Genomic DNA, 12,461 nt, shown 5'->3' on the forward strand with positions numbered 1-12,461 from the left:
GTGTTCCCCACAAAGACACTAAATAATACTGGTACTATCCTTCTGTGACAATACAAACAGTAGTCATTGAGGTGGCTATGTAAAAACCTGACAAAACTAGCAAAATTAATTCAACTGGAAACAACTAAAATTGAATTTTCTTGCCTAAAATGTAAACTACATAGATACACAGAACAGGTAAATATTCTAGATGTTTCAGGCAAACTGAAAACTGAGTAACTGCTGGAGTAAAAGCATGAAATTACTCTACAGCATGGGCATAGGAGTAGTTACATTTATACAGTCCTAAAATTACATTTGGCCCTTTGAAGGCAACTGTGAGGCTGATGCGGTCCCCCTGTAAAAATGAGTTTGACACCCCTGCCCTACAGAGTTCTTTTCACTCTCCAGTTTCACTATGATGAAGTCAGAGCCCTTTTTTACAGAATATTCAACAAGAAATTCACATATATCACATGTTAACTAAGGGATTATAAAAATCCCAAAAGGAGTTTTCAAACTGAAGCTTTTTGAAGGAAAGTCTAAATTATTCTTTTGAATAGCTCTCACGTAGCCTAAAAAATAAATGCTCTCCAGATTGAATTAATTCAGAAAGGACTGTGATGGGTTTTCCTTATGTAACAACACAAAGAAATAAAAAAACAAACTTGTTTACTGTGAAAGCAGAAGTAAATATCTTGAAAGTTTGTCAATTATATGGATATATATTTTTTAGCAAGGATCTTCTGAGAATTCATCTGCTCTGAATAAGAAGGTAGCACAGCAGCATTCTTACCATGAAAGATCACCCTACATTTCTCTCTCTATTTTTACCTCTAGTTATGAAAAGGAAGAAAACTCGTGAAACGTCAAGCTAAATGTTCTGATCTCACAGCTTTCTCCTTTTTTTCCCTTATTAATGAAATCAGGTGGTAATCTAAGTAAGTTGCTTTTTATTGAAAGGTTTAGGAACACAGAAAATCATTTTTGGAAATATAAGTAGAGTGTTTTAATCATTCAAACGCCTACAACTGGGGTTTTTAATTTTACTTCTGCCACAGTCATCTGGAAATCTCACAGGTGCATATCTCACTGAGCTGGTAACTACATATTAGAGAGCTCAATGAGTAATTTGTGAATGGGGCAGTCTTGCTCAGTTAGTGTAACGACCTGCACATTTTGTCCAAATATAAAACAATTTCTTCTTCCTTCCAAGTCTCATTACAAGACTTCCTTCTTCTCATTACAGGACTTCCTTCTCATCTACCTGGAATTTCCACTTATATATGGCATGAGGTCTCTCCCATACTTTCTGTATGAGAAGTGTCTTCCAGAGTAATTCTAGAAGATCATAACTAGCACTGCCTAGAGTTCAGTTATGACACCTCAGCTATGTATTTCTTTTCACTGCATCCATCTCTCACTGAAGCTTTATGAAAATATGAGGACTCAAACATATACCTAACTCCTCTACAGAAAATCCCTTGAGGAGAGTTGCATAAATTTTGTACTGCCTTATCTTCTCTCCTAGTCTTTTTCTACATGTGGAAGAAAACAATTTAAAACAAAAAATCTGTCACCTTAATAAAATATAGTTAAAAGCCTGTGTAATCAGCCTTTTTAGATTGCAATTACAGTCTATTTATTTATTAGCTACTCTCCAGAATTTATTTAGTAAAAGCTGATTAATGCTCTTGGTACTATGTTTATTATAATGGTACTTTCTCTTCGGTAAAGGATTCAAGTCACAATCCTCAATTAATCAGGAGGACAAATTAGCCTTAATCTCTTGTCAACTGCTAATCCTATATTTCTATCAATGTAATATGGGTTTATGTTGAAACTAAAAGAGATTACACATCAAGAACAATGGTACAACTATAATACAACACATTAAAGCAATCTTTCTCTGGAATAGGAGAGGAAATAAAACCCCAAACCAATGGCTTGCTTCGAATCACCTGAATTATATATGTGATGTAAAAAAAAAATACATGGCCAGATTTAAAGTAGTGAATGATAACTTCGGTTGCTATTTTGGCCACATAGATTTGTTCTAGGGATAGAAAGTAACAATGTATATTATGAAAACAAATATGCTTTTAGTTCCGTAAGCTGTTTACTTGGCATATTGGATCTCCTTTTTAACAATAAAAGGCGATCAATGTAATTTTTCTTTTAGTTACCACTGGTGGAAGTGATTAATCATCATCTTTTTAGTAGGAAACATATGTACTGTATGTGTGGTACAAGACTGTTTTTATATAAATCTGAACTTTGAATTGAGAAATATGAAACTCCATACAAGACCAATGTTCCCTACAGATTTCAATAACTGAGGAAATTGCTTTACAGACTAAATGGTTGGTTCATGACAGACATAAGTGAGACTGTTCTACTTATGAATACAGTACTTTAGACCATAGTTTCGACACCCTACAAACCATACAGAATCAAAAATTTGGCTTTTCACACACACACATGCAGAGAGAGAGAAAATAAAATCCCACTCAAGCTTTACTTCTCTTTCATTCCTTCTAAGAAAAGATGTAGCCATAAAATATCAACAGTTCAATATACTTTAACCTTTTTCACTGGGATCACCTTTTGGACCTCTCCAGAATTTGTTAAAATGGAAAAGCCTCTTTATGATGAACGTTATTCAATTCTCTCAAGAGCAATCATCGTTTTATTTGCACTGAGTCAACTGTTTTTTGCCCCTTTTTTTTTCTGCAGAGAAATATAACTTCAAGAATATAATGTCATAGTTTAACCCCAACAAACTTATAAAGGATATTAAGAGAGCTCAGGACACTATTACACACTGTCCCAAAACTACACTTTTATAACCCTCTAATGCCATGCCACACATGGCATCTTGCCAAAGTTGATCTTCATGCTACAGGACCGCCTTTATCTTGGTCATTAAAAAAAAAAAAAAGGTTTTTTGGTTCTCATGAGATTTTAATAGGTTTTATTACTTGTCTGTGTCTTGGTTGACCTTGCATAGTCTATCAGTGGTTTTCCTGTGATTTTTATCTTGGAAGAATTCACCTATTAGAACAAATAATGAGCTTACATGGAGCAACAAGTCGCCACAGAGAAGCTGGAGCTCAGGCAGTGTCAGTTGACCCTGCTCTGTTTTCATATGAAGGGCTGTTGGAGTAACGCTCAACCACATGGTTACACCTCTCTGCAGGCACTGGTCACTCTCCATTCATACTGTTACACGCTTTTTGTCATCTATTTTAATAGATGCCACCTATTGCGGTTGTATACCCAAAGACGTCATGGGACTAAGTCTCTGAGAGTGCACTGGGCCCTGTCCATGTGACTGTATGTACACACACAGAGGAAATGTTTTAGTATGTATGGTCCATGACATGGTCCAGACTCTAAAAAAGTCTTGAAAACATAAATTAAACTGCTTAGGCTTTTGGATATAATCAGCCTGCAAATGCAATAAGTCTTCGCTAACTAAAGACAAGACAAAATATTTTCCCAGCTTAAGGAGAAATGTCAGCTAAATAAAGGAAGTCAAGACACCCAGGTATCCACCTGCCAGAGACAGTGCATGTAAGTTGAAAGGGAGATCTAAGATCTTGCAATTAGAAGAGGACAAAGACTTCACTCATTAATGAAAAACACCTGAGAGTTACAGGTCTGCACCTGTATGCAAGCCTGATCATCCATTCCCTCAGGGCTATTCAGCAGGATAAGGATTGCATTCCAGATAGGAATAGCCAAGCAAACACAGTTAAGATGCTGGTTTGGATTTGCAACTTGTGTTTTGCTTTCCTCTGTAAAGAAAGACAGTTTTGTCTGTGGAATCAAGACCTGAAGGTTGCAACAAAAACTCTCTCTAACTTGCCAAATTTAGCTTATAGTAATTATTGCTTCACTCAAGTGTATGGAGTAGTACTTTATCTATTTTTTGTAGCAATGAAAAGGTACAAGAACCAGAACTAAAATAAATTTTGATTTACCTTGCTGCTCTATTGTATATTGTCTTTTGCTAAAGTCTTACCTAATATTTATTTTAAGTAAAATTACTTTTGTGTCATCCAACCATTAGCTTGATTTCAAGGTTAAAGAAATTGCAGGAGTTTTGAGGCTTTTTTTTTTCCTTAATTGCTTTGAAATATATAAAAACAGTTCACAAAATACTTATCCTGTACATTCTCACACTTCAATTTTACATTTAAATAAATTATAGGAAAGAAATAGCACAGCAGTGATACACATTGTTAAAAGTAGAATGAACTTTTAAAAAATAAATTACAACTCTCCTTTAAGCCCAAATGGTAACCAGAGAATGAGTCTCATCTATTTTTATTCATGTTTTCAGTATTCCCATGGTGTTAACTCTGGCATTTTTTCTGCTTATTCTTTTCTCATAACAATAGTGATCCACAGAGCACCACTTAAGATCTTTTCATGTAATGGTATGAGAACACATTTGGATTCTCTTGCTATGATAATCTGAAAAGACCAGTTCCTAGGGCCTATGTTAATGAGGTCAGATCTCTTCAACTTCTTGAGTTATCATTTTACTCTCATAAATTACCTTTGATGGGCTTGGTCAGCAGAGTTACTGGATTAGCAATTTTCTAGGAAATTAAGACTGTATATGTCTGGGGAGAAAAGAGCATTGCTTATTAAGGTTTTTGTCATATTTCAGATGTATTCAATTCTCTGTCTGGAGGCCTCCCAAAACAGAATAGTCACTAGCCATAGTTGAATGAAATCCAAATACCATTGTTAGGTGTTAATTTTTTTTACTATTATTATTATTACTATTACTCCTTTTACTCTCACCTGTAACAACAATCAACATACCCTTTGCCTGCAAAAAACCCAAACCACCATTCCTACCTGAATATACTGAAAGAATTCCAAATCAGAATAAAAACTACTTTGTTGTATGTATTTTGAGTGCCAATTTGTAATACCATGCCAAGGAACAAGAAAAAAATAAAATTAATTCAAAAAGACAGTAAAAACATACCTTTTAAGGCATTTATGGTAAATCTGATTCATGGTTCTGAAAGCAGTCATGATGGCCTACTTTCAAAAAAACTTCTGGCATAGATTTAGTTATAAAATATGAATGAAGAAAACCACTGCAATACAACTATGCTCTACAAAACACTTGGAAAAAACTTCAGAGATACTGATAGGCATTTTTTCACTGACTTCCATATGACACACAGTTTATAAACGCCTACTTGCTATAAATATAATCACAACTTTCTATACAAGTAGTATTGTTATCTCATGATATTGGTATGCTTTTTCAAGCCTGATATGTAAAGAGATGATACTTGCCTCTCACCTGAATGAGATAATTTCTTAAAAAAATACCTAAGAACCCTTTATATTTTGACCAGTTTCTCTGTGGTCCTCTTGCCTTGCCACCTGAGTATCCCCTGACTCTCAGTTCCAGAAAACTGTACTTACAGGATATCTACAGCACATTAACGTTTTGATCCCTGCCCTTGTATCAATGCTTGTACCAAAACATGATTCCTGGTGCAGGCACTTACCGTGTGAAAACAGGAACATGATGAGACAGACAGGGGAAATTTATAAATTCATTAAATACATTAACTGCAAGTTTTAAACCTCCAGCATTCATGTATAACACTAGTGTCCGATATTTACTAGTGTCCAACATGTGCTGATGGATGCTTAAGACACCCAAAACAATTCATGATGTGAGCTCACACTCACCAACCAACAGGCCATCACGTTGTACCACTGGAGACACAGCATCGTACACATACTTCCTCCTGGTGCTGACTTGTGGCCACAGGCTTGCCCACCGTATCATCAGCGTGCTTGCATGACCCAACTATCTGAATGGTACACATGCCTGTCCTGCCAGGTGCAGCCACATTTGGCCACCAGACAATGTGGCCCTTCAGAAGCATGGTCAAAATGGCCAGCAGGAGCTGGTGTAACAGCTCAGCACAACAACCCATATCCAACTGATACACAAGAGGCCTTTTCGGAAGGCGGCAGCTGGAGGTGCAATGGCTGCTCTTGTTGGGGCCAGGCAGCGGCCACCCCTGAGCACAGACCTCTCCAGGGAGCAGCCGAGGGAGAAAGGCTGCTGGCCAGAGTCGAGCCAGCTCCCCTGGTTTCTGCTGCTCCACTAATAGCACTGAAACACAGCTCCTTTTCCAAACCATCCCATTCACACTCAATGGGTCAAGAGACCTCGAGCACTTTTGAAAGAGTTGCATTTCACATTTGTCCCTGACTTGAGCGCTTAATGAGTTGTTGGGTAAGTCACTGGATATAATAGAGAGAAAAACTTCAGAGTGGAAGTCCAAAATAACTAAGACAGCATGGTATTCAATCAAATCTAGGTGAGCCACACAGTACAGATTCTAGTGCTGAGACATATTTGAACAGCATGCAAAGAGCTGACATCCTTCATTTGATATCTTTTACAGTAAGAGACACAATATTAGATCAGAACTAATAATCTAGTGCATTGTATTTGACTTGATATTCAAACACAGCAACACTGTTACATGAGTAAAATTTAGATTTCTAGGTGAGTAAGTGGCTAAGTTTATTTCTTGCCCAACCAGACATTTTCCAGATTTGTATAAAGATGACTTCATCTTTTGCCTCGCATGCATTTGAACTCAGTAAAAATAGAAATGCATATGAAACTAGCATTTTCATAGCCTGTGAGTGAGCTGGTAAAACATGAGACTCCTGCAAAGACTTGCCTACTGATGGAGTCATCACTGTCTGACTGTTATTCAGAGCTTTCACTGTATACGTTCATTCCTCTCCTTCATTCCTTCCTGTCTCGTATCACATTCAGTAAGGTGCACACTCAAGCTCCCTCCTCTCTTTCTGTACTACTCCTTCATCTGCACTGTCACCCCTCTTCCTTACCCTTCCTTTACCCTCTTTTTTACTTCCACTCTTTCCAGGTACTTTAAATCCGCCTCCTGCAAAAGTTTACATTAAAAATTTACCACAATTTCTGACATTGCAAATAATTGTTTTGTTCCATTTACTCATATATTAAAACTCTTATCACTTGGGTTTCACAATATAAATTTTCCAGAGAACTGAAAAATCTCTTATTAATGTTTGAATGGTGGTTAGCACAATGGAGAGCTTCAGATGGGACCACACACAGCTGAACATATATATATATGTACACACATGTATATGTTGAACCATATATATATACATATATATATATTGAACCATATGACAATGTTACAACAGTTTTTCTTAAACATTGAACATACAATATATCTTATGTATATACTTTGAAATATATAAATACATATATGTGTATAACTATAGAATTTGCTTAAACACTTTTTAATGTATATGTCATTTAAATACAAGTAATGTTTTTCCATTTAATTACACTCATCCTATACAGCTTTCTTAATTGACAATGAGAGCTTTTCAGAGTGCATTATATGGATTTTCCCTGAAATAGGAAGAACAGAAAAAAATGTGTAAGATTTTAAATGCTTTAGGCATCGAAGCAGAAAAACTCTCCTTCTTTCCTAGGTAGAATATTTTAACATCAAATTTTAACCAAGATAAACAGAAATGAGAAAAATTTATACTGATGGTGAATATGCCTGTAGGCTGCAAAGAAATCAATTAAAAAGAAATACAACAGTTGTACCAGAGTAATAATATATACCATTTTGTTAATTAAAATTGTTTCATTTCAAAATAAGGTCGCATTTTCGAATGATAAAAAGAAAAAAACATACTGAAATACGCAAACACTATTTGTGACAAAAGCAAAGCACTTTTGCAACATTTCAGCAACCCTTCACAAACTCGCAGGAAGGATTCCCCCCAAATGGAAGTAGAGCAGCTCATGTTGTCTCCTGAGAAGCAAGGAATTAGTGCATTAAGCAGGTTTCAGCAAGTAGAAAATAAAAGCCTCAGTCCAACCTGAAAAGGATCTTTGCTAAGAAAAGAATAGTTTAGTAAATGTCCAGAGAAAAAAAGATGTTTGACTATATTCTTCATTCCGTAGAACAGTGTTGATTAGGCAACAAGATATCCAAATTATTAAACCATAATACATAAACATTATAAACATTTAAGTGATAATTTGTGAGGGGGAAAAAAATCCAGTTCCTACCAGTTTGGCTGAGTTGTGACGTGCTACGGCTTTTTCGTGAGAGACCCACGATGGCGACCATCTTTGCACCGATGCTGGAGCGTCTCTTTTTGCCACCACCACCAACAGTGCCCACTGCAGTGTCCGACTGGCTGCCATCATTCTTCTCCAGTGTGTACATGTCCCCGCCGATGCTGGTGCTCTTAGTCATGTTCTTTCCTGAGGTGCCCATCTGTCTGCTTTGCATTTTGGATGTAAAGACACTGTCAGCCAGTGGATGGGTAAACGGTGCAGACAAAGAAGAGTAAAAAGGGGAAGACAGAAAAGGACAGGTTTCAGATGGAAGGTTTTGGGAGACTGGAGGGTAGAAGCAGCTAATTCACACAGGTAGGGTTCAGTTCTTGAGAGGTAAAAAGCAGAAACTTTAATTTTAGGTTCCTGTTTGGTCTCCTGTAAACATACTTGGCTCCTCAAAATTTTGTTTTAAATAACAAGATCTTATTTACTGATTGTCTGAAAAGACATTAGTAGCAAAAGCATATCTAAGAATTAATACATCAGTATATCATATATGCATTTTTTGCTTGGGAAATTTAAATTCTGTAATCAATGGTCTGCCACGCTTTTTCTCACATAATCTGTATTCCCCTGGGAAACAGACACTTGATTCAATACTGAGTGGATATCACTCTGAAGTCTAGCTTTCATTTCTAAACACTCAGACATTTAAAGGATGTTTTCAGTAATCTCTTTTAGCTCAGTCATCTTGTGATTTTGATGAAATTACACAGTCATGAACAATGGTAGTTTTATTTGTTCTCTCTCTTCAGCCATGACTACATGTATTTTATATGTATTTCATACAACACTTTATTGCTATGTGACATAGATCATCATTACCAATAAATGGAATTTAATTCTAATACACCTTTTGTGCTCATTATAGACTGTTTCTACACATTTGATGTGGCTGCATCTAAATTACCTGCTGCAGCATTTCACAACATGAAGACTAAGGGACCTTTCGTTTGCACAGAAATGACAATATACAGTGGTGGCAGCAGTACCTATCCAAATTTTGCCCTGACATCTAACTGGTAGGTGTCTGGACAAACATCCAGACCTGGAAACTCTGGAGTTCATGTTGGGCTGAGAATACATAGAGAATGTTTCTATTTCAGTGAAGTTCACGCACAGAACTTAAACCTTTATTATTCTGTTCTGTACAGTGCGTCTCACTGGAAAGTCCCCACTAGATACAATCTTAGACAATCCCCAAAACAGTGGAATATTTCTGGAAACCAGGGGAAATTATTCATTTCAGTGTTAAATCACCAGTATGTAGAGGCTAACAAAGAATATTTCTATTTTTTAAACAGATTTTCAAAAACATGCAAAGGCTATTCCTAGAGCTTTACTGTTCAGTAAATGGCTCTCGAGTAAATTTTAGTGTGTATAGCCATACTCATTTCCACTTTTCTACAGTGGCCTGAATCTATTTCAAAAAAGTAAGTTTTTATTGCTTCTTTATGAAGCTTTTATGATAGACATATTGTCACACAAAACTTATCTATGGATTTAATGCAGTGTCCTCAAAAACAAATGGACCACTGGGTCTCTTCCCACTGACTCAAGGGGAAATGGGATGAGGTGTCAGATTTGGAACAACAATGCAACTGTTTGAGATATTTGGGAGGTACCCATCAAGTGCTTTGCTCTTTAGTTGACAACTGCATGTGCATGAAGGCACAAAATGCTTGGAATTAAGCCACAACACAGAGGAAAACAGTTCATAGAACTGAACCTCTGCCATCAAGTAAAAAAAAATATCGGATGTGCTTCTGAAGGAAGATAGAAGAGCAAATATGAATGAGAGTTTGGATCACAAAATGGAGAGGCACAAAACAAAGCTCAGAGAGAGACTTAGTGGCCTTTTGTGGACAGACAATAACAGAAGACTGCATCACAGTGGTAACCTGACAGTTTTTTTCTTATCCTTTTTTAACTCTTGTTGTTCTATGTTGGTTCACACTGACTCATATTGGTACATTTAACACTAAGGAAAGAGAAGGGTAGGAAGTGAGTAAAGAGGAAGGCAAGGAAGGAAAAAAAAAAGGGGATCTCTATTTCTGGGTCTTTTTAGGACTATAGGAACAAACTTGTAACATTATAACATCACACACTTTATTTGCTTTCAAACTAACAACTACAGGGACTGATTCACAGAAACAAGATGCCGCAGAAACTAGTTCTCAGTTTCAACACTATGACTACCTTGCACATACAAAATGCAAGAGACATCTAGGAAGAACAGTGTTGGGAAGAGCTAGTATCTCCAACTTTATCTTATGCAAAATTTTTCTAAGAATCAGAAAATTAGAGCCCCTTATCCAGTAATGCTATTTGTAACCCAGTTCTCTAAGGAAATATTACTAATGTGACTCTGTTTTCTGACAGGTCTCTCTTTTTTTTAATATTTTAAAAAATCAGTTCAAATTTGACACAGGAGTAGAAACACAGAGCTATTTAGTTTCTGAAACAGTTTTGAAAACGTATCCCTGGAGAGAGATCTTATGAATGCCCCTTTGGGGAAAGAGTGTTGTGTAAGTCATTACTGAATTTCTGCTATTTCACGTGGGAGCTCATTCACACAGCACAAACTGATAGTGGAAGCATACTAACAATTTTCCTGCTTGCAGTACAACCTGTTCCAATGATCCATTTTTCAAGAATGATATCCAGAAAATCAGTGGGTTCTTGTCATATCTAGTAATAATAATTATGACATTGCTTTATAAGTGCTATTAACATTTAGGAAAGGTCTTCTGTCATAGCAGTGAAAACAGAAATATTCCATTTTCTCATAAAACTTACACTGAGAAGAAGGTTCCCATTTCCTGAGTTTAATGTGCCTTTGAGGTGCTTCATGTGTAATTTCCGAAGATGTATAATTCTATTTTAGTGCTATGGATTACAAGAATTACCCTTATTAAAGTAATCGATGTGCTTAAAAACGCTGGCATGCAAACAAAGTTGCTATAATTTCACTATTCATTTAACTAGGAAAGTACTATGCATTACAAAAACTTGCCCCTTGCCTGCTGTCTAAAGGCTTTTGTATCACAAAATGAAGCTTTGCTGTGTACACCTGTCAACAAGGAGGTAGACTTCATTGAGCCACATTCTTTTGACCAATTAAGGAAAGCATGAAAGAGTTTTCAAGTAAAAAAAGGGATTTAGATTTGTGTTGATATACCAAATACTAGTACAAATTACTAATATTGAAAGTTCATTTGCAAAACTCTATTTTTTCATGTAGAGTTCTAAAGATATTTGCTTTAATTAAAGCTTTGAGTTCTGCCCACCCCCTGCTCCCTCCTAAAAGCAGCAGAAAAGACATTTTTGTTATTCTCCCAACTAGCAAACAGTTCCCGGAGAAAGTCTCAACTCCTCTCTCAACAAAAAGTCTTTGAGAAATAAGTACTAGGAGAGTTCTGAGTGGCTTGTAAGTGTGTCATAGTAAATCTGCAGTGGTTATGAGCACCTACTTCATCAGCACGCTGAACTCATCCTGGCCATCCAACCCTCACTCACTAATTATTCTTGGTAGATGCTTGGTATCCTTACCAGCAAAGCTATCCTTCTACCCAGAACACCTTTTCACAGTGACAGAAATTTATTATTCCCAGAAAAATAGAGAGTTGTATGTCAGGTTTGGTTCCTTTCTTGAGTAACAGAAATATAAGATGGACTTCAGAGTAAGAAAGAGTAAACACTACAACCTTTTCTCTTAACAGGAAACAAAAATAACTTGAAGTTTTCTTTACATGTATTATACACATACACAAATGTAACCACACATGCACCCAGTTAAATATGTGTAACAATATTTTAAAACTGACATTAAATAAAAGTAATATATGAGATGAGTCAAGGAATAGAGAAGGCACTAAACCCAGGTTTTTCAAGGCGTCTCATCTAATACTCATCTTAAAAATATCCCCCTCAAAGAGAATATCATCCAGGTGGGGAAAACAAACAAAAAACCAAACAAACAACACATTAAATAAAAGAATTAACTACGCTAGTCCCAATCACATGTATACAATGGCATAATAATCACCCTTATTAGAATCAAAACAAGAACAATATCATCACACAGTCCCAGCTGAGTGGCAGTCAACAGCAACAGCAGGGTGAGAGTGACAGCCAGGCCACTGACTATGGCTTATGGGGATGAACAAGAGCAGGGTGATGGGCAAAGTTCAGGTGGTAATATTAGTTTCTGAGCTACTGCTAAATCCAAGAAACCACCTGAGGACACTGAGAACCACAGAGAGGTCTCTGTCGCATG

General features: G+C 36.5%; 1 protein-coding gene across 37 annotated transcripts in view; it reads right to left on the reverse strand.

Moving 5' to 3' along the window:
- The window catches only part of RIMS2 (regulating synaptic membrane exocytosis 2), a 466,824-nt gene that overhangs the window by 43,856 nt on the left and 410,507 nt on the right, over window positions 1–12,461 (reverse strand). For 25 of the 37 annotated variants that reach the window (XM_071803874.1, XM_071803876.1, XM_071803868.1 and 22 more), the window contains one exon: window positions 8,129–8,370. The exons of 9 other annotated variants lie outside the window; for them this stretch is intronic. In XM_071803874.1, the coding sequence (XP_071659975.1) occupies window positions 8,129–8,370 (242 nt within the window). The remainder of the gene's footprint in view (window positions 1–8,128; window positions 8,371–12,461) is intronic. 3 more of the 37 variants (XM_071803870.1, XM_071803881.1, XM_071803871.1) reach the window with 2 other exon arrangements.

This window comes from Patagioenas fasciata, chromosome 2 (genome assembly GCF_037038585.1).
Source record: "Patagioenas fasciata isolate bPatFas1 chromosome 2, bPatFas1.hap1, whole genome shotgun sequence".
NCBI lineage: Eukaryota > Metazoa > Chordata > Aves > Columbiformes > Columbidae > Patagioenas > Patagioenas fasciata.